This window comes from Oncorhynchus kisutch, linkage group LG2 (assembly GCF_002021735.2).
Source record: "Oncorhynchus kisutch isolate 150728-3 linkage group LG2, Okis_V2, whole genome shotgun sequence".
NCBI lineage: Eukaryota > Metazoa > Chordata > Actinopteri > Salmoniformes > Salmonidae > Oncorhynchus > Oncorhynchus kisutch.
Genome location: NC_034175.2, coordinates 2,155,588 through 2,179,458, shown reverse-complemented (window position 1 = coordinate 2,179,458; position 23,871 = coordinate 2,155,588). Strand labels below are relative to the sequence as shown.

General features: G+C 44.3%; 1 protein-coding gene across 1 annotated transcript in view; it reads right to left on the bottom strand.

The window, feature by feature from the left end:
* Positions 1-23,554, bottom strand: part of LOC109885770 (neuronal acetylcholine receptor subunit beta-2-like) — a 51,047-nt gene extending 27,493 nt beyond the window's left edge. Inside the window, exon 1 of the mRNA XM_031837216.1 lies at positions 23,287-23,554. Coding sequence (XP_031693076.1) covers positions 23,287-23,332 — 46 coding nt within the window. The 5' untranslated portion in view covers positions 23,333-23,554. The remainder of the gene's footprint in view (positions 1-23,286) is intronic.
* Between the last annotated feature and the right edge of the window lie 317 nt (positions 23,555-23,871).

Here is a 23,871-nt window from a genome sequence, read left to right as displayed (position 1 = left end):
AAGAAAGGATATAGCTGAACCTGTTTAATGGGGAGGCCTTGTGATGAAGCTGTATGTTAGTCTGCTCCATAACATTGTGCTCAGTATAAAGCTGGGAGTCTATGAGGCATGATGGTATTCCTCTCTGCCTGCTGGAACATGTCAGCACAGCTCTAGTCTCTCCCTGGCTCAGGAGCTGATATCATATCAATGAGTCAAGTAGTCTTACTGTCTCTCCCTCTCTCCTCTACTGTCTATTTCTCTCCTCCTCCATCTCACTTTTCCTCCGACTCTTTCTCTTTCCCAGTCCTTACCCCACTCCCACTCCCACTCCCTCTCAGGTTGTTGTCATATCACTGGAGTGGCTTGGTTTTGGCAGAGCTGTCACAATACCACACAAAGTGGAGGATAAATACTGCTGCAGGAGACACACCACAACAACTCTCTCTGTCTCCCCTTCCCTTTATCTCTCTCTCTCTCCCCTTCCCTTTATCTCTCTCTGTCTCCCCTTCCCTTTATCTCTCTCTCCCCCCTTCCCTTTATCTCTCTCTCTGTCTCCCCTTCCCTTTATCTCTCTCTCTCTCTCCCCTTCCCTTTATCTCTCTCTCTCTCTCCCCTTCCCTTTATCTCTCTCTCTCTCTCCCCTTCCCTTTATATCTCTCTCTGTCTCCCCTTCCCTTTATCTCTCTCTCTCTCCCCTTCCCTTTATCTCTCTCTTTCTCTCTCTCCCCTTCCCTTTATCTCTCTCTTTCTCTCTCTCCCCTTCCCTTTATCTCTCTCTTTCTCTCTCTCCCCTTCCCTTTATCTCTCTCTCTCTCTCTCCCCTTCCCTTTATCTCTCTCTCTCCCCTTCCCTTTATCTCTCTCTCTCTCTCCCCTTCCCTTTATCTCTCTCTCTCTCAATTCAAATCAAGGGGCTTTATTGGCATGGGTTAACATTGCCAAAGCAAGTGAGGTAGATATTATACAAAAGTGAAATAAACAATAAAAATTAACAGTAAACATCACACATACAGACGTTTCAAAACAATAAAGACATTACAAATGTCATATTATATATATACAGTGTTGTAACAATGTACAAATGGTTAAAGTACACAAGGGAAAATAAATAAGCATAAATATGGGTTGTATTTAGAATGGTGTTTGTTCTTCACTGGTTGCCCTTTTCTTGTGACAACAGGTCACACATCTTGCTGCTGTGATGGCACACTGTGGAATTTCACCCAGTAGATATGGGAGTTTATCAAAATTGGATTTGTTTTCGAATTCTTTGTGGATCTATGTAATTTGAGGGATATATGTATCTCTAATATGGTCATACGTTGGACAGGAGGTTAGGAAGTGCAGCTCAGTTTCCACCTCATTTTGTGGGCAGTGAGCACATAGCCTGTCTTCTCTTGAGAGCCAGGTCTGTCTACGGCGGCCTTTCTCAATAGCAAGGCTATGCTCACAAAGTCTGTACATAGTCAAAGCTTTCCTTAATTTTGGGTCAGTCACAGTGGACAGGTATTCTGCCACTGTGTACTCTCTGTTTAGGGCCAAATAGCATTCTAGTTAGCTCTGTTTTTTTGTTAATTCTTTCCAATGTGTCAAGTAATTATCTTTTTGTTTTCTCATGATTTGGGTCTAATTGTGCTGCTGTCCTGGGGCAATGTGGGGTGTGTTTGTGTTTGTGAACAGAGCCCCAGGACCAGCTTGCTTAGGGGACTCTTCTCCAGGTTCATCTCTCTGTAGGTGATGGCTTTGTTATGGAAGGTTTGGGAATCGCTTCCTTTTAGGTGGTTGTAGAATTTAACAGCTCTTCTGGATTTTGATCATTAGTGGGTATCGGCCTAATTCTGCTCTGCATGCATTATTTGGTGTTCTACGTTGTACACGGTGGATATTTTTGCAGAATTCTGCATGCAGAGTCTCAATTTGGTGTTTGTCCCATTTTGTGAAGTCTTGGTTTGTGAGCGGACCCCAGACCTCACAACTATCCCATTCCCGTCTCTCATACTCCCTCTCTATCCCCTTCCCCTCTTTCTTTCTCCCTCTCTATCCCCTTCCCGTCTCTCATACTCCCTCTCTCTCTCCCCTTCCCCTCTTTCTTTCTCCCTCTCTATCCCCTTCCCTCTTTCTTTCTCCCTCTCTCTCCCCTTCCTGTCTCTCTTTCTCCCTCTCTCTCCCCTTCCCCTCGTTCTCTCTCTCTATCTATCTATCCCCTTCCCGTCTCTTTCTCCCTCTCTCTCTTCCCTTCCCCTCTTTCTTTCTCCCTCTCTCTCCCCTTCCCGTCTCTTACTCCCTCTCTCTATCCCCTTCCAGTCTCTCTTTCTCCCTCTCTAATCCCCTTCCGTCTCTCTTACTCCCTCTCTTTCCCCTTTCCCCTTCCCCCCTTCCCCTCTTCTTTCTCCCTCTCTATCCCTTCAAATCTCTTTCTCCCTCTCTCTCCCCTTCCCCTCTTTCTTTCTCCTCTCTCCCTTCCTGTCTCTCTCCCTTCCTGTCTCTCTCTCTTTCTCTCTCTCTCTCCCCCCTCTTCCCCTGCTCCATCTCCCCATGCTCTCTCTCCCCCTCTTCCCCCTGCTCCATCTCCCCATGTTCTCTCTCTCCCCCTCTTTCCCCTGCTCTCTCTCCCCATGTTCTCTCTCGCCCCCTCTTTCCCCTTCCCCTCTTTCTTCCTCCCTCTCTATCCCTTCCCATCTCTCTTACTCCCTCTCTCTCCCCTTCCCCTCTTTCTTTCTCCCTCTCGCCCCCCCTTCCTGTCTCTCTCCACTTCCCCTCTCTCTCTCCCTCTCTATCCCCTTCCCGTCTCTCTTACTCCCTCTCTCTCCCCTTCCCCTCTTTCTTTCTCTCTCTCACCCTCTTTCCCCTGCTCCATCTCCCCATGTTCTCCCCTCCCCCTCTTAACCTGCTCCATCTCCCCATGTTCTCTCTCCTCCCCCCTCTTAACCTGCTCCATCTCCCATGTTCTCATCTCTCCCCCTCTCCCCCTGCTCTCGTCGTCCCCCCTCTTTCCCCTCCCCCTCTTCCCACATTCTCTCTCCCCATGTTCTCTCTCTCCACCCTCTTTCCCCTGCTCCATCTCCCCATGTTCTCTCTCTCCCCCCTCTTAACCTGCTCCATCTCCCCATGTTCTCTCTTTCCCCTCTTCCCCCTGCTCTCTCTCCCCATGTTCTCTCTCTCCCCCTCTTCCCCCTGCTCTCTCTCCCCATGTTCTCTCTCTCCCCCCTCATTAACCTGCTCTCTCTCCCCATGTTCTCTCTCTCCCCCCTCTTAACCTGCTCTCTCTCCCCATGTTCTCTCTCTCCCCCCCTCTCTCCCCCTCTTAACCTGCTCTCTCTCCCCATGTTCTCTCTCTCTCCCCCCTCTTAACCTGCTCTCTCTCCCCATGTTCTCTCTCTCCCCCCTCTTAACCTGCTCTCTCTCCCCATGTTCTCTCTCTCCCCCTCTTCCCCTGCTCCATCTCCTCATGTTCTCTCTCTCCCCCTCTTCCCCCCTGCTCCATCTCCCCATGTTCTCTCTCTCCCCCTCTTTCCCCTGCTCTCTCTCCCCATGTTCTCTCTCGCCCCCCTCTTTCCCCTTCCCCTCTTTCTTCTCCCTCCCTCTCTATCCCCTTCCCATCTCTCTTACTCCCTCTCTCTCCCCTTCCCCTCTTTCTTTCTCCCTCTCGCCCCCCCTTCCTGTCTCTCTCCACTTCCCCTCTCTCTCTCCCTCTCTATCCCCTTCCCGTCTCTCTTACTCCCTCTCTCTCCCCTTCCCCTCTTTCTTTCTCTCTCTCCCCCTCTTTCCCCTGCTCCATCTCCCCATGTTCTCCCTCCCCCTCTTAACCTGCTCCATCTCCCATGTTCTCTCTCTCCCCCCTCTTAACCTGCTCCATCTCCCCATGTTCTCTCTCTCCCCCTCTTTCCCCCTGCTCTCTCTCCCCATGTTCTCTCTCTCCCCCCTCTTTCCCCTCCCCCTCTTCCCACATTCTCTCTCCCCATGTTTCTCTCTCTCCACCCTCTTTCCCCGCTGCCTCCATCTCCCCATGTTCTCTCTCTCCCCCCCTTCTATAACCTGCTCCATCTCCCCATGTTCTCTCTTTCCCCCTCCTTCCCCCTGCTCTCTCTCCCCATGTTCTCTCTCTCCCCCTCTTCCCCCTGCTCTCTCTCCCCATCGTTCTCTCTCTCCCCCCTCTTAACCTGCTCTCTCTCCCCATGTTCTCTCTCTCCCCCTCTCTAAACCTGCTCTCTATCCCCATGTTCTCTCTCTCCCCCCTCTCTCTAACCTGCTCTCTCTCCCCCATGTCTCTCTCTCCCCCCTCTTAACCCTGCTCTCTCTCCCCATGTTCTCTCTCTCCCCCCCTCTTAACTGCTCTCTCTCCCCATGTTCTCTCTCTCCCCCCTCTTTCCCCTGCTCCATCTCCTCATGTTCTCTCTCTCCCCCTCTTTCCCCTGCTCCATCTCCCCATGTTCTCCCTCTCCCCTCTTCCCCCTGCTCTCTCTCTCTGTGGCGTTCTGTGTTCAGTGAACATGAATGACGGCCTCAGCGGTTGGATCAATGAAGACTGTAATCATAAGCCGTAAACTCCCCCATCCCTCTCTCTGTTTTTATCTCCATCGCTTTTTCTCTCTGACAGACTGATATTGTCTCTTCCTTCGTTCCCATCACTGTCATCAATACAAATGCTGTCAGCCTGTGTGTAGCTATTTGTCTGTTTGTTGTGTGTGTTGATGTGAGTGTGTGTAAGGGGGGTAAAGACGTGCTTGTGTGTATGTGTTTATCTTTGTGAGTTTGTTTTTTAGGGGTGATGGGGTAGAGCTTGAGGCTGAGGATTGTGTGTGTGCGTGTGTGTGCCACATGAATAATACACATTGCTACTGAACAAAGCACTGTGGGCTCAGCTCCTGATCTCAGCCATGCACTACAGACACACACACTCCTTGAATGCCTATGCACACACACACACACCTAGGATACAAGCACACATACACACAGTACACTACAGTTCAATACTCCATGTCAGCACCTGCTGCTAGGCTTTAATGACATCCCTCACTATATACTCAGCATCTGAATAAATGACCACCATTATCTCTGTCTTTCTCCCCCCCCCCCCCTTTCTCCCTCTCCTTCACTCTCTCCCCCCCCTTCTCCCTCTCCTTCACTCTTTCCCTCTTTCTCCCTCTCCTTCTCACCCCCCTTTCTCCCTCTCCTTCACTCTCTCCCGCTTTCCTTTCCCTCCCTCCCACCGTCTCTCTCTTCTCCTTTCCTTTCCCTCCCTCCCTCCATCTCTCCCGGCCACTGTGTCATAGTCAGGCCCAGGCAGAATGGTTGTAATGTTGCTGCTAGCTCAGGTTGTATCCTGCCAGTTTTCAGCAAATATTGCAAAGTTAATGTGACACCATGAATATTTCAGACTGACTCCCACATTAGACCTCAGTAAGACTGAGGGAAGGGAGGTAGAGGTATGCCATGATGACCTAACCCTGAGACTAAATCAGGATGAGACTAGATGAGACTAGATAAAGATGAGACTAGATAAGTGTGAGATTAGATAAGGGTGAGACTAGATGAGGATGAGACTAGATGAGACTAGATAAGGATGAAACTAGATAAGGATGATACTAGATAAGGACGAGACTAGATAAGGATGAGACTAGATGAGGATGAGACTAGATAAGGATGAGACTAGATAAGGATGAGACTAGATAAGGATTATACTAGATGAGACTAGATAAGGATGAGACTAGATAAGGATTATACTAGATGAGACTAGATAAGGATGAGACTAGATAAGGATGAGACTAGATGAGACAAAATCAGGATGAGACTAGATAAGGATGAGACTAGATAAGGATTATACTAGATGAGACTAGATAAGGATGATACTAGATAAGGATGAGACTAGATAAGGATTATACTAGATGAGACTAGATAAGGATGAGACTAGATAAGGATGAGACTAGATGAGACAAAATCAGGATGAGACTAGATAAGGATGAGACTAGATAAGGATTATACTAGATGAGACTAGATAAGGATGATACTAGATAAGGATGAGACTAGATAAGGATTATACTAGATGAGACTAGATAAGGATGATACTAGATAAGGATGAGACTAGATAAGGATGAGACTAGATAAGGATGAGACTAGATAAGGATGAGACTAGATGAGACAAAATCAGGATGAGACCAGATAAGGATGATACTAGATAAGGATGAGACTAGATGAGACTAAATCAGGATGAGACTAGATAAGGATGAGACTAGATAAGACTAGATAAGGATGAGACTAGATAAGGATGAGACTAGATAAGGATGAGACGATATAAGGATGAGACTAGATAAGGATAAGACTAATCAGGATGAGACTAGATAAGAATGAGACTAGATAAGGATGAGACAAGATAAGGATGGGGCTAGATAAGGATACGACCACATCAGGATGAGACTAGATAAGGATGATACTAGATAAAGATGAGACTAGATAAGGATGAGACTACATGAGACTAGATAAGGATGAGACCAGATAAGGATGATACTAGATAAGGATGAGACAAGATAAGTGTGAGACTAAATCAGGATGAGACTATATAAAGATGAGACTAGTGAGACTAAATCAGAATGAGGCTAGATGGGGATAAGACTAGATAAGGATGAGACTAGACAAGGATGAGACTAAATAAGGATGATTTTTTGGGGGGTGATTCGAATAGTTGCAAGACTTCATGTGGACTCTCAGACCATGTGGACTCTCAGACCATGTGGACTCTCAGACCATGTGGCCTCTCAGACCATGTGGCCTCTCAGACCATGTGGCCTCTCAGACCATGTGGACTCTCAGACCATGTGGACTCTCAGACCATGTGGACTCTCAGACCATGTGGACTCTCAGACCATGTGGACTCTCAGACCATGAGAAACATTATTTACAGATGGTTAGCGTATTCACTTGCATTTCAGAGTCAGTCCTCACCAGCAGTGATTCCTCTATCATTACTTAAGCAGGCTGCCTGCCACCCTTAGCTCATAGCCTTCCAGTAACATTTGGCCGGTTCAATTGAACAATTAGGTGTTGGCAGCAGTTATATCACTCAGGGAAACTAGAGAGGAAATGCTTCATCAGTACTTCCTCCTCAGACTCCCTACATCCTTTATCTTTGGGGTTCTCTGCTCTCAGCTGACAGACTCAGCTCACTTTCTGCTGACTGATCTGATCTGTACATCATCCGTATCGGCTGCCTGCTGCAAATCACACTGTCCTGCTATGACTGTTTCTGTTACTGCTACTGTCACTGTTTCTGTTACTGTTACTGTTACTGCTACTGTTATTGTTACTGTTACTACTTTCCTTGTCACTGTTACTGCTACTGTTACTGTTACTACTTTCACTGTCACTGTTTCTGTTACTGCTACTGTTACTGTTACTACTTTCACTGTTACTGCTACTGTCACTACTTTCACTGTTACTGCTACTGTCACTACTTTCACTGTTACTGCTACTGTCACTACTTTCACTGTTACTGCTACTGTCACTACTTTCACTGTTACTGCTACTGTCACTACTTTCACTGTTACTGTTAGTACTTTCACTGTTACTGTTACAACTTTCACTGTTACTGTTACTGTCACTACTTTCACTGTCACTGTTACTGTCACTACTTTCACTGTTACTGCTACTGTCACTACTTTCACTGTTACTGCTACTGTCACTACTTTCACTGTCACTCTTTCTGTTTCTGTTACTGTTACTACTTTCACTGTCACTCTTTCTGTTTCTGTTACTGTTACTACTTTCACTGTCACTCTTTCTGTTACTGTTACTGTCACTACTTTCACTGTTACTGTTACTGTCACTACTTTCACTGTTACTGCTACTGTCACTACTTTCACTGTTACTGCTACTGTCACTACTTTCACTGTTACTGCTACTGTCACTACTTTCACTGTTACTGCTACTGTCACTACTTTCACTGTTACTGTTACGTTACTACTTTCACTGTTACTGCTACTGTCACTACTTTCACTGTTACTGTTACTGTCACTACTTTCACTGTTACTGCTACTGTCACTACTTTCACTGTCACTCTTTCTGTTTCTGTTACTGTTACTACTTTCACTGTTACTGTTACTGTCACTACTTTCACTGTTACTGCTACTGTCACTACTTTCACTGTTACTGCTACTGTCACTACTTTCACTGTTACTGCTACTGTCACTACTTTCACTGTTACTGTTACTGTTACTACTTTCACTGTTACTGCTACTGTCACTACTTTCACTGTTACTGTTACTGTCACTACTTTCACTGTTACTGCTACTGTCACTACTTTCACTGTCACTCTTTCTGTTTCTGTTACTGTTACTACTTTCACTGTCACTCTTTCTGTTTCTGTTACTGTTACTACTTTCACTGTTTCTGTTACTGTTACTACTTTCACTGTCACTCTTTCTGTTTCTGTTACTGTTACTACATTCACTGTCACTCTTTCTGTTACTGTCACTACTTTCACTGTCACTCTTTCTGTTTCTGTTACTGTTACTACATTCACTGTCACTCTTTCTGTTACTGTCACTACTTTCACTGTTACTGTTACTGTCACTACTTTCACTGTTACTGTTACTACTTTCACTGTTACTGCTACTGTCACTACTTTCACTGTTACTGCTACTGTCACTACTTTCACTGTCACTGTTACTGTCACTACTTTCACTGTCACTCTTTCTGTTTCTGTTACTGTTACTACTTTCACTGTTTCTGTTACTGTCACTACTTTCACTGTTACTGTTACTGTTACTGCTACTGTCACTACTTTCACTGTCACTCTTTCTGTTTCTGTTACTGTTACTACTTTCACTGTTTCTGTTACTGTCACTACTTTCACTGTTACTGCTACTGTCACTACTTTCACTGTCACTCTTTCTGTTTCTGTTACTGTTACTACTTTCACTGTCACTCTTTCTGTTTCTGTTACTGTTACTACTTTCACTGTCACTCTTTCTGTTACTGTTACTGTCACTACTTTCACTGTTACTGTTACTGTCACTACTTTCACTGTTACTGCTACTGTCACTACTTTCACTGTCACTCTTTCTGTTTCTGTTACTGTTACTACTTTCACTGTCACTCTTTCTGTTTCTGTTACTGTTACTACTTTCACTGTCACTCTTTCTGTTACTGTTACTGTTACTACTTTCACTGTCACTCTTTCTGTTACTGTTACTGTCACTACTTTCACTGTTACTGCTACTGTCACTACTTTCACTGTTACTGCTACTGTCACTACTTTCACTGTTACTGTTACTGTCACTACTTTCACTGTTACTGCTACTGTCACTACTTTCACTGTTACTGTTACTGTCACTACTTTCACTCTTTCTGTTTCTGTTACTGCTACTGTCACTACTTTCACTGTTACTGTTACTGTCACTACTTTCACTGTTACTGCTACTGTCACTACTTTCACTGTTACTGCTACTGTCACTACTTTCACTGTCACTCTTTCTGTTTCTGTTACTGTTACTACTTTCACTGTCACTGTTTCTGTTACTGTTACTGTCACTGTTTCTGTTACTGTCACTACTTTCACTGTTACTGCTACTGTCACTACTTTCACTGTTACTGCTACTGTCACTACTTTCACTGTTACTGTTACTGTTACTACTTTCACTGTTACTGCTACTGTCACTACTTTCACTGTTACTGTTACTGTCACTACTTTCACTGTTACTGCTACTGTCACTACTTTCACTGTCACTCTTTCTGTTTCTGTTACTGTTACTACTTTCACTGTCACTCTTTCTGTTTCTGTTACTGTTACTACTTTCACTGTTTCTGTTACTGTTACTACTTTCACTGTCACTCTTTCTGTTTCTGTTACTGTTACTACATTCACTGTCACTCTTTCTGTTACTGTCACTACTTTCACTGTCACTCTTTCTGTTTCTGTTACTGTTACTACATTCACTGTCACTCTTTCTGTTACTGTCACTACTTTCACTGTTACTGTTACTGTCACTACTTTCACTGTTACTGTTACTACTTTCACTGTTACTGCTACTGTCACTACTTTCACTGTTACTGCTACTGTCACTACTTTCACTGTCACTGTTACTGTCACTACTTTCACTGTCACTCTTTCTGTTTCTGTTACTGTTACTACTTTCACTGTTTCTGTTACTGTCACTACTTTCACTGTTACTGTTACTGTTACTGCTACTGTCACTACTTTCACTGTCACTCTTTCTGTTTCTGTTACTGTTACTACTTTCACTGTTTCTGTTACTGTCACTACTTTCACTGTTACTGCTACTGTCACTACTTTCACTGTCACTCTTTCTGTTTCTGTTACTGTTACTACTTTCACTGTCACTCTTTCTGTTTCTGTTACTGTTACTACTTTCACTGTCACTCTTTCTGTTACTGTTACTGTCACTACTTTCACTGTTACTGTTACTGTCACTACTTTCACTGTTACTGCTACTGTCACTACTTTCACTGTCACTCTTTCTGTTTCTGTTACTGTTACTACTTTCACTGTCACTCTTTCTGTTTCTGTTACTGTTACTACTTTCACTGTCACTCTTTCTGTTACTGTTACTGTTACTACTTTCACTGTCACTCTTTCTGTTACTGTTACTGTCACTACTTTCACTGTTACTGCTACTGTCACTACTTTCACTGTTACTGCTACTGTCACTACTTTCACTGTTACTGTTACTGTCACTACTTTCACTGTTACTGCTACTGTCACTACTTTCACTGTTACTGCTACTGTCACTACTTTCACTCTTTCTGTTTCTGTTACTGCTACTGTCACTACTTTCACTGTTACTGTTACTGTCACTACTTTCACTGTTACTGCTACTGTCACTACTTTCACTGTTACTGCTACTGTCACTACTTTCACTGTCACTCTTTCTGTTTCTGTTACTGTTACTACTTTCACTGTCACTGTTTCTGTTACTGTTACTGTCACTGTTTCTGTTACTGTCACTACTTTCACTGTTACTGCTACTGTCACTACTTTCACTGTTACTGCTACTGTCACTACTTTCACTGTTACTGCTACTGTCACTACTTTCACTGTTACTGTTACTGTCACTACTTTCACTGTTACTGTCACTACTTTCACTGTTACTGTTACTGTCACTACTTTCACTGTTACTGTTACTGTTACTACTTTCACTGTCACTCTTTCTGTTTCTGTTACTGTTACTACTTTCACTGTCACTCTTTCTGTTACTGTTACTGTCACTACTTTCACTGTTACTGCCACTACTTTCACTGTCACTGTTACTGTCACTACTTTCACTGTCACTGTTACTGTCACTACTTTCACTGTTACTGTCACTACTTTCACTGTTACTGCTACTGTCACTGTTACTGTTTCTGTTACTGCTACTGTCACAGTTTCTGTTACTGTTACTGTTACTGCTACTGTCACTACTTTCACTGTCACAGTTTCTGTTACTGCTACTGTCACTACTTTCACTGTCACAGTTTCTGTTACTGCTACTGTCACTACTTTCACTGTCACAGTTTCTGTTACTGTCACTACTCTCACTGTCACTACTTTCACTGTCACAGTTTCTGTTACTGTTACTGTCACTACTCTCACTGTCACTACTTTCACTGTTACTGCTACTGTCACTACTTTCACTGTTACTGCTATGGTCACTGTTATTGTTACTGTCACTGTCACTGTTACTGCTACTGTTACTACTACTGTCACTGGTATTGCTACTGTCACTGTTGCTGCTACTGTTATTGCTACTGTTACTGCTACAGTAGTGTTAGGTTTAGAATTAGGTTTAGGGTTAGGAGCTAGGACTAGTTGTAGGGTTAGGAGCAAGGGTTAGGAGCAAGGGTTAGGTTTTGGGGTCAGGGTTAGGGAAGATAGGATTTTGAATGGGACAAGGTCAGTTACACACACACACACACACACACACACACACACACACACACACACACACACACACACACACACACACACACACACACACACACACACACACACACACACACACACACAGGTGTAAAAGTGAATTCCTCATACTACAGTAACATGCATGATAAAACATGAGAAAGGAGTTGCCTTGTCATGCAGAGTACATAACTAACATGCAAAACTAAACTGTATCGTCTCATGTCATTTAGTCTACAGACAGACAGGCCCACGTCACATGGAACAACAGAGTGAAGAATCGTACAGTCATTTAGATGTGTTCTTGTATTTTTTTATTTCACCTTTATTTAACCAGGTAGGCCAGTTGAGAACACCTTTATTTAACCAGGTAGGCCAGTTGAGAACAAGTTCTCATTTACAACTGCGACCTGGCCAAGATAAAGCAAAGCAGTGTGATACAGACAACAACACAGAGTTACACATGGAGTAAACAAACATACAGTCAATAATACAGTAGAGAAAATATATATACAGTGTGTGCAAATGAGGTAGGATAAGGTAGGTAAGGCAATAAATAGGCCATGGTGGTGAAATAACTACAATATAGCAATTAAACACTGGAGTGATAGATGTGCAGAAGATGAGTGTGCAAGTAGAGATACTGGGGTGCAAACGATTAAGTGTCTGCCATCACCTGCTGGATGTTATATATGCTGAATATACTGTATCACCACAGCAGGTAGTGCCCGTTTACATGAGGGGTAACAGATGTGGTGTGTGTAGGGTGGAGGGGGTGTTGTCTGTACACATGTGCGTCAAATCAAAAATCAAGTCACATTTTATTTGTCCCATACACGTGTTTAGCAGATGTTATTGTTGGTGTAGCGAAATGCTTGTGTTTCTAGCTCTAACAGTGAAGCAATATATAACAGTAATATCCAACAATTTCACAACAATACACACAAATCTAAAGAAAAGGAAAGGAATTAAGAATTTATAAATATTTGGGTGAGCAATGTCAGAACAGCATAGACTAAGATGTAGTAGAATACAGTATATACATATAAGGTGAGTAATGCAAATTATGTCAACATTATTAAAGTGACTAGTGTTCCATTATTAAAGTGGCCAGTGATTCCAAGTCTATGTATATAGGGCAGCAGCCTCAAATGTGCTAGTGATGGCTATTTAACAGCATTTAACAGTCTGATGGCCTTGAGATAGAAGCTGTTTTTCAGTCTCTAGGTCCCAGCTTTGATGCACCTGTACTGACCTCGCCTTCTGGATGGTAGCGGGGTGAACAGGCAGTGGCTCGGGTGTTTCTTGTCTTTGATGATCTTTTTGGCCTTCCAAATGTGTGTATAAAACACCCTCTCCGCTCTGTGTTAACTACTCATTTATACAATTAATGTGTGTGTGTGTGTGTGTGTGTCTCGTTGTTGTACTGGTGATGATAGATGGTTAGTTAACCCAGGGCTGAGGGGGAGTCCCCTGTCCTGTCACTCTCTATTGATTGTTTGGAAATCTAAAGCAGCTGTAACTCGGCCAATCAGTGATGTGTTTATATATGTGTGTGTGTGTGGTAAGTGGTTGCCGTTGGCTGGTGTTTTGTGTTGTTTCGGCTCATTAACCTCTCTGGAATTTAATGTTGATGTCTGCGTGTGTGTGTGTGTGTGTGTGTGTGTTTCGATGGGGGCTCCTGCAGACTTCTCCTACGCATGATGTTCTAATGGTGGAAGGGAGTGGGTGGTGGAGGGGAGTGGGTGGTGGAGGCTTCTGTTGCAGCCACCTAGTTGGCATGCAGATGTAGAGGTAGGGGTCCACTGTGCCCCCCAACTTTCTATAGTCGTAGTTTTCCTTAGTCTCAGACAGATTGCTCAGCAGTGTGAACGCATTTCTGTGTGTGTGTGTGTGTGTGTGTGTATATATTGAGCCCCACAGTATGAGTCATAATACCCATAAAACCTAGCAGTGGAAATGGTTCCAGTAATTTTCCAACCATTCATTTGATCCATTCTGGATTTTAGAAACCCTTCAAATAAAGGCTGTATTTTGTGTAGGCTTACCCTGGTATGACGTTTTGATAAGCATATAAATCTCTCTCTGACAAAAGTACTTTTATCAATATATTCGCCTGTATTTACACCCCCCCCCCCCCCCCCCCCCCCCCCCCATAAAAAGAAATGCTAATTAGCTGCTAATGAGGTTATCATACAGAACTACAGATGCCTGTCTAAAGCTTCATGTCATCAGGGCCATGGTGACTTCGACGAGACTGATGAATTGAGGCAAAGGTAAGAATCTCTAGATGAACTATCTAATGTTAGTAATTAAAACATTGGCTAAAGTTGTTTAAATGTACAATTCTGTTATCTGTTTTGGGAAAGTTTTAAATTGTAAATGCCTGTTATCTACCTTGTTAGCTCATGGTTAGCTAGTTAGCAACATTAGCCTGGATAGATTAGCAGTCTATTTGTCTAGCCATTTAAATGCATGAGTTTAGATTTCTTTGGCTTTTATAAACCAACAGTCTAGCTTGCTAGTGAACTAGCTAGCTAACTTAGATGGTGAGAAGCTAGGGCTAGGCGTTCTTGATCATGTTTGTTTGTGCCTGAGGGGTGGGTTTCCTACTTCAAGTACAACTTGACTTGTAGCTACCCTAGCTAGATGTGATATTTTAGTCTGGATTTTTGAAAGGTTTTGGAGATGGACTGATTAGCATCCTCTGGAGTCTTTACAGCGGGAAAACGTTGATATGTTTACTGCCCTCTGGACAGCAGATCATGAGTATAGCTAGTAGGCGGGGTGGGGGGTATTGATATATAATGCATGCTCCACTCAAGTTGAACTTGTTGACTGATGCCGCGGAGGCGGCTGCTAAGAAGGGAGCAGCTGCGAACCAGAAGACTGCAGCCAAGGCAGCACTGGTCCACACCTGCCCTGTCTGTCAGGTGAGTAGTATTGGTTGGTACTGTATGTGCCTTTAGGTTCCTCTCAATGTGTAGGCTATTGTACTGGCTTGTGTGGAACAGTTTGTAGTAGTTTGTTGCATCGTATTGCTTAGTGACAACTTTGAATTCAAGCTAAGCTACAGGTTGTTAACTTCCTCCATTTTGTAGTTGACCTTTATTCACTGAACAAAAACATAAAACGCAACATGCAACAATTTCAAAGATTTAACTAAATTACAGTTAATGTAAGGAAATCAGTCAATTGAAATAAATAAATTAAGCCCAAATCGATGGATTTCACATGACTGGGAATACAGATATGCATACAGTATGTTAGTCACAGGCACCTTTAGAAAAAGGTAGGGTTAGTTTATGCGAAGTTGCTGGATATTGGCGGGAACTGGAGCACGCTGTCGTACACGTTGATCCAGAGCATCACAAACATGCTCAATGGGTGACATGTCTGGTGAGTATGCAGGCCATGGAAGAACTGGGACATTTTCAGCTTCCAGGAATTGTGTACCATCATGCTGAAACATGAGGTGATGGCGGCTAGTGAATGGCACAACAATGATCTTGTCACAGTATCTCTGTTCATTCAAATTGCCATCGATAAAATGCAATTGTGTTTGTGGTCCATAGCTTATGCCTGCCCATACCATAACCCCACCGCCACCATGGGGCTCTCTGTTCACAACGTTGACATCAGCATACCGCTCGCCCACACGACGCCATACTCGCTATCTGCCATCTGCCCGGTACAGTTGAAACTGTGATTAATCTGTAGAGCACACTTCTCCAGCGTGCCAGTGGCCATCAAAGGTGAGCATTTGCCTACTGAAGTCAGTTACGACTCCAAACTGCAGTCAAGTCAAGACCCTGGTGAGGAGGGCAAGCATGCAGATGAGCTTCCCTGAGATGATTTCTGATAGTTTGTGCAGAAAGTCTTTGGTTGTGCAAACCCACAGTTTCATCAGCTGTCCGGGTGGCTGGTCTCAGATGATTCCGTAGTTGAAGAAGCTGGATGTGGAGGTCCTGGGCTGGCGTGGTCACATGAGATTTGAGGCGGGTTGGATGTACTGCTAAATTCTCTAAAATGACTTTGGAGGCGGCTTATGTTGGAGAAATTAACACTTAATTATCTGGCAACAGCTCTGGTGGACATTCCTGCAGTCAGCCAATCGGTTTGAGAGTTTCAAGTTCCTTCGTGTCTTCATCACCAACGAACTATCATGGTCCAAACATACCAAGTCAATCGTGAAGAGGGCACGACAAAACCTTTACCCCCTCTGGAGACTGAAATAGGCATAGGCCCCCAGATCCTCAAAAGGTTCTCACCTCTGCACCATCGAGAGCATCCTGACCGGTTGCATCACCGCCAGGTATGGCAACTGCTCGGCATCTGACCATAAGGCGCTACAGAGGGTAGTGCGAACGGCCCAGTACATCACTGGGGCCAAGATTCCAGCCATCCAGGACCTATATAATAGGCGGTGTCAGAGGAAAGCCCATAAAATTGTCAGAGACTCCAGTCACCCAAGTTATAGACTGTTTTCTCTGCTACCGCAAGGCAAGCGGTACCGGAGCGCTTGTCTAGGACCAAGTCTAGGACCAAAAGGCTCCTCAACAGCTTCTACCCCCAAGCCATTAGACTGCTGAACAACTCATAAAAATTGCCACCGGACAATTTACATTGAACCCCCCCTTGTACACTGCTGCTACTTGCTGTTTGTTACCTATGCATAGTCACTTCGCCCCCACCTACATGTACACCTACATGTACCTCAACTAGCCGGTACCCCTGCACTCTGACTCGGTACCGGTACCCCTGCACTCTGACTCGGTGCCCCTGCACTCTGACTCGGTACCGGTGCCCCTGCACTCTGACTCGGTACCGGTACCCCTGCACTCTGACTCGGTAACCGGTACCCCTGCACTCTGACTCGGTGCCCCTGCACTCTGACTCGGTACCGGTGCCCCTGCACTCTGACTCGGTACCGGTGCCCCTGCACTCTGACTCGGTACCGGTACCCCTGCACTCTGACTCGGTACCGGTGCCCCTGCACTCTGACTCGGTACCGGTACCCCTGCACTCTGACTCGGTACCGGTACCCCTGCACTCTGACTCGGTACCGGTGCCCCTGCACTCTGACTCGGTACCGGTACCCCTGCACTCTGACTCGGTACCGGTGCCCCTGCACTCTGACTCGGTACCGGTGCCCCTGCACTCTGACTCGGTACCGGTGCCCCTGCACTCTGACTCGGTACCGGTGCCCCTGCACTCTGACTCGGTACCGGTGCCCCTGCACTCTGACTCGGTACCGGTGCCCCTGCACTCTGACTCGGTACCGGTGCCCCTGCACTCTGACTCGGTACCGGTACCCCTGCACTCTGACTCGGTACCGGTACCCCTGCACTCTGACTCGGTACCGGTACCCCTGCACTCTGACTCGGTACCGGTACCCCTGCACTCTGACTCGGTACCGGTACCCCTGCACTCTGACTCGGTACCGGTGCCCCTGCACTCTGACTCGGTACCGGTACCCCTGCACTCTGACTCGGTACCGGTGACCCCGTATATAGCCTCTTCATTGTTATTCTTCTTGTGTTACTTTGTATCTTTACTTTTTATTTTTGCCTACTTAATTTCACTTAGGGGTGTACTCACTTTTGTTGCCAGCGGTTTAGACATTAATGGCTGTGTGTTGAGTTATTTTGAGGGGACAGCAAATTTACACTGTTATACAAGCTGTACACTCACTACTTTACATTGTAGCAAAGTGTCATTTCTTCAGTGTTGTCACATGAAAAGGTATACTCAAATATTTACAAAAATGTGAGGGGTGTACTCACTTTTGTGATATACTGTATATGCAGACCTGTGTCACGTTCGTTAGAATAAATGTCGGACTAAGGCGCAGCGGATGTTGAGTTCCACATTACTTATTAGAAAGTGAAACTAAGTAAAGACAAAAACAAATAAACAATAAACTAACAACGAACCGTGACTACAGAGATGCTACGTGCACTAACTCAGAACAATATCCCATAAACACAGGTGGGAAAAACAGCTACTTAAATATGATCCCCAATTAGAGACAACCATTACCAGCTGCCTCTAATTGGGAATCATACACAATCACCAACATAGAAAAACAAACCTAGAACCCCACATAGAAATAATAAACTAGACTAACCCCCCAGTCACGCCTTGACCTACTCTACCATAGAAAATAAGGGCTCTCTATGGTCAGGACGTGACAACCTGAAGAACATTAAGCAGCACTTTGAAAGCAAGCATTACAAGTCTCAAATGGTCCCAGTACTGATTGATGTGCAGGCCTAAGTGGCCACACACACTCAAATGGACCTACAGCTGGGGTAAGATTCTTCCATCATTCACACACAGTAGACATAGTATAAACCACCATGTTGTCAACAAAATGCTGTCCTCAATGCCCAAAATGATTTGAATGCTGCAACTAAGACGGAAGGACGTCGAGGCTGAGGCCTCGAGGCCCAGAGTATGACTGGACATGGGGTAACAACAATCTAAAGGGGTGTTGAAGCACACCAGCACCAAATTTTATGTTTATTCTATGGCCAACCATCCCTCTAGCTACACCTTATTCCACACTATGCCTTTCATGCCCCATGGTCCCTCAACTTCAGACCCTTTTAACTCTCCATCTTATCACTGTAAAACCACCCTACGTTCACCCAATTTCCCTATGCTGCTTCTTTCACTTGTTCTTCTCCAGATTTGATCATATCTAGACTCAGAAACACATTTAAAAGTGTTGTGGTGTACTGTTTTTACTACCTTTCTTTCACCTATGTAAATTCTGTCCTCCTGCTCATCCTGCGGTTCAGACTGAATGCAATGGTAAAGGTGCTGCCCACAATAGCTGTGTTTAGGCATGGCTTCATGGACCTGTTACACTAGAAGGGTGTTGATATAGCTGTGTTTAGGCATGGCTACATGGACCTGTTACACTAGAAGGGTGTTGATATAGCTGTGTTTAGGCATGGCTACATGGACCTGTTACACTAGAAGGGTGTTGATATAGCTGTGTTTAGGCATGGCTACATGGACCTGTTACACCAGAAGGGTGTTGATATAGCTGTGTTTAGGCATGGCTACATGGACCTGTTACACTAGAAGGGTGTTGATATAGCTGTGTTTAGGCATGGCTACATGGACCTGTTACACTAGAAGGGTGTTGATATAGCTGTGTTTAGGCATGGCTACATGGACCTGTTACACCAGAAGGGTGTTGATATAGCTGTGTTTAGACATGGCTACATGGACCTGTTACACTAGAAGGGTGTTGATATAGCTGTGTTTAGGCATGGCTACATGGACCTGTTACACTAGAAGGGTGTTAATATAGCTGTGTTTAGGCATGGCTACATGGACCTGTTACACTAGAAGGGTGTTGATATAGCTGTGTTTAGACATGGCTACATGGACCTGTTACACTAGAAGGGTGTTGATATAGCTGTGTTTAGGCATGGCTACATGGACCTGTTACACTAGAAGGGTGTTGATATAGCTGTGTTTAGGCATGGCTACATGGACCTGTTACACTAGAAGGGTGTTGATATAGCTGTGTTTAGGCATGGCTACATGGACCTGTTACACTAGAAGGGTGTTGATATAGCTGTGTTTAGGCATGGCTACATGGACCTGTTACACTAGAAGGGTGTTGATATAGCTGTGTTTAGGCATGGCTCCATGGACCTGTTACACTAGAAGGGTGTTGATATAGCTGTGTTTAGGCATGGCTCCATGGACCTGTTACACTAGAAGGGTGTTGATATAGCTGTGTTTAGGCATGGCTACATGGACCTGTTACACTAGAAGGGTGTTGATATAGCTGTGTTTAGGCATGGCTACATGGACCTGTTACACTAGAAGGGTGTGGATATAGCTGTGTTTAGGCATGGCTACATGGACCTGTTACACTAGAAGGGTGTTGATATAGCTGTGTTTAGGCATGGATACATGGGCCTGTTACACCAGAAGGGTGTTGATATAGCTGTGTTTAGGCATGGCTACATGGACCTGTTACACTAGAAGGGTGTTGATATAGCTGTGTTTAGGCATGGCTACATGGACCTGTTACACTAGAAGGGTGTTGATATAGCTGTGTTTAGGCATGGCTACATGGACCTGTTACACTAGAAGGGTGTTGATATAGCTGTGTTTAGACATGGCTACATGGACCTGTTACACTAGAAGGGTGTTGATATAGCTGTGTTTAGGCATGGCTTCCTTGTTTTGAGTCTGTTAGGTGTGTTTCTCATTCTGCTGGTGTTGACCTAGTATTTTATATAAAAGCTACCTTACACCTTCAATTGTTTCTACATTTTTGGTTTCTACCAACCAAAAATTACAATATGCTGTTTTACATGGTGTTATTTGTGCTGGTCTAATTCCTAAAATGGAAAATCAGAAGAATCTGTGTGTTCTCTGATGGGAATAATAGTTAATATGGTGCTCTTCGATGTCCCAGGTTTGTGGCATTGATGAAGAAACAATTTCATCTTTACTTACATTCAGGTGTTTATATGTTATGTATAAAAGGCACATGCATGCATTGTTTACTATTTAGATTTCATTAAAACAGTTGAATTGTTGGAGTTAAGGTGTGTGGTGGTTATTTCTTTATTATCAAATGAGGAGAGACAAACTCATCACACAAGTCAGATTTACACATAAACTAATCTTAATTCACTTATTAATAAGGAAAGCAGGTCACACCACACACACAAGTTAATGATGTGAGTACCCTGCAATAGTGATGGCTGGTCAACGAACCACCCTTATATGATTCGTTGAGAGCCCCGACACAAACTAAACAAATATATTTTATAGCAAAGATACACCCCCTTAGTCTACATGACAAACAACAGATGGTGTGGAATGGGTCACAAGGTTAGGATTTGCATAAAATAAATGGACAGTAGACGGTATCTGCTGTAAAGACTGTTCTCGTTGTGTGGAAACCAGGGTCTGGCCCCCAAAAACAAAGTTCCTCTCATCATTATCCATACAGGAGCCATCTCTATCCTGGTACCTCCCAGCACACAAACACCAACTCATGCTATGGAATGCGGTCTTTAGGTTTTATCACCAAAGGCATGGTAAATCCACAGTCAGCATTGAGCGCCCAGGGGCCCAATTCAGAAGACCATGCCCAGATGACAGTGTTATAAGACCCCTATTCTATTCCACAAAACAACCATTTGATGCAATAACAGTATTATAACATCATCTTGTAATTCCGCTCTCACAGGTGTTTGATGTGATTGATGGGTGACTGGTGCATTCTGGTCAAAAAAATATGCTTATTCATTCATGATTATGGATACATTCTGCAATGAGTTCATTTGGCTTTGAATCTGCAACAGAACATGTCAACAAGTTAGTTCTCAATTGCTTTAATACAGCAGTGCATTCTAACACCATGCCAACTTATTCATATAGCTGGCTGACAGCAAACATGTCAGCTAGAGATGAAGTGCAAGAGCTTTCAGGGATTTGTAGTCTACATGCAAGAGCTTGCAGGGATTTGTAGTCATGATGTCTACTTGATGCTAATTAGCATTTTGGAATCCGAGAGTAAATAGAGCTGAATATATAGATAAAAGATTTACACGAGAGCGAACCATTTCCATGTTTCACTGCTAGGTTTTATGACGCGTCCAATGTGGGGCTCAATTGTGTAGGTAGGGGGGGTGTATGTGTGTAGGTAGGGGGGGTGTATGTGTGTAGGTAGGGGGGGTGTATGTGTGTAGGTAGGGGGGGTGTATGTGTGTAGGTAGGGGGGGGGGTGTATGTGTGTAGGTAGGGGGGTGTATGTGTATAGGTAGGGGGAGTGTATGTGTGTAGGTAGGGGAGGCGTAGGAGTGTAGGTAGGGGGGGCGTATGTGTGTATGGGTGTATGTGTGTTTGTGTGTATGGGTGTATGTGTGTTTGTGTGTATGGGTGTATGTGTGTTTGTGTGTATGGGTGTATGTGTGTTTGTGTGTTTGTGTGTTTGTGTGTATGGGTGTATGTGTGTTTGTGTGTTTGTGTGTATGGGTGTATGTGTGTTTGTGTGTTTGTGTGTATGGGTGTATGTGTGTTTGTGTGTATGGGTGTATGTGTGTTTGTATGTATGCGTGTGTGTGTTTGTGTGTATGGGTGTATGCGTGTTTGTGTGTATGGGTGTATGTGTGTTTGTGTGTATGGGTGTATGTGTGTTTGTGTGTTTGTGTGTTTGTGTGTATGGGTGTATGTGTGTTTGTGTGTTTGTGTGTATGGGTGTATGTGTGTTTGTGTGTTTGTGTGTATGGGTGTATGTGTGTTTGTGTGTATGGGTGTATGTGTGTTTGTATGTATGCGTGTGTGTGTTTGTGTGTATGGGTGTATGTGTGTTTGTGTGTATGTGTGGGCCATGTGAGTGCTTATATTTGTCCTATTTCACACAAGTCTATATTGAGACACCCTCGGAGAGTGGAGTCACGGCCAGGGTCTGCCATTATCAACGGTGTCCCTGGTGCAATTAGGGTTAAGTGCCTTGCTCAAGGGCACATCAACAGATTTTTTTTACCTTGTCGGTTCAGTTATAAGTAGCAACCTTTCAGTTACTGGCCCAACGCTCTAACCGCTAGGCTACCTGCTGCCACGTGTGCATGTAGTGTGTGTGGTGTGTGTGTGTGTGTGTGTGTGTGTGTGTGTGTGTGTGTGTGTGTGTGTGTGTGTGTGTGTGTGTGTGTGTGTGTGTGTGTAAATCATACATCTAACCTTGGATCCCACACTAGGGTGATAATGTTACTTGATCTGTGTACTATAAGCAAGGCCAGCTATACAGTGACACATAATCTTCCATTATCAGTCATGTAACGTCATTAATGGCTAAGAAATATAGACTAAAAGGCTATGTCGATGGGAAAAACATTCTCTCAATAGAAAGGAAGACATATCCACACAGTAATGGGGACTCAATAATCATGGATTGCTTGGGTATAGGATTCAACGCGTCTTTTATTGTAGGAGGGGAACTCACCTTCTCCATTGTATTGCATTGTACAATATATGAACGCGTAGCATAAAGAGAAATATTGTCTTCCTGGTTGCCTTCAGTAATGTTGTCATAAAAGATCACCCCAGTTGAGCGCATAACGTAATGCAGTTATGATGTATAATTTCTCCCTAACATCATCATTCCGTTGTAGCCTAGTACGTACTCACACACATACGTTAGGAGAACGATGGTGACACAGCAATGAAACGGTCATTATCTCTATATTGTCTTCTCCTCTCCCTTTATCCAACTATCCCTCCCTCAAAGCATCCTTCCATTAAATCTATAGAAGACTAATGTATGGTGCTTTCAGCACCTCGTGGTCGTACCGAGAAGAGCCACACAAAAGCGCATCATTCCCGGCTCCGGGGAGCCATTAACAAAGCCTCGACAGGCAACTTACTCACCTCTCACAATGGCGAGTAGGCACAGCAGCAGCGTCCAAGCGCCCATCGCTGCTCAGATGCGTGCGTATGTGTGCGCTCCGAACCAAAAGGTGCTCACTCGAACTGCGAACGCCTCCGGAACACACGCAGTGTTCTTTTCTTGATATTCCGTTATTAATTCTTCACTCGGTACCTGTCATGGTTCCGTCAGGTCTTCTCAGTACAGACAGTTTTTATTCGTGTGTAAAATCTCCAGGTATACTTGGGAGTCGAGTCGAGCTGGATTGGCTGTCGGTGTTGTGTTTAACTGCCTGGTCTCATAGACTAGACGTAACATAGTAAATGTAAATCGGGGACACTCAAATTAGTTTGTTATGGTTTGGTATGGTTACATAAGACAGAAGGTTACTTAAGGCAAGAACTAAAGTAGGGTGGTTGGTCCGGGTGGATGGGTGGTTTCATTTGAAGGTTGATGGGTGGGAATATAACGCAAAAGTATAGCAACTCAAAAGTTGCATTTCGAATCTCATCACGGACAACTTTAGCATTTTAACGAATGACCAATTTTGCAACTTCTTATGACTTTTGATCTATTTTGCAACTATT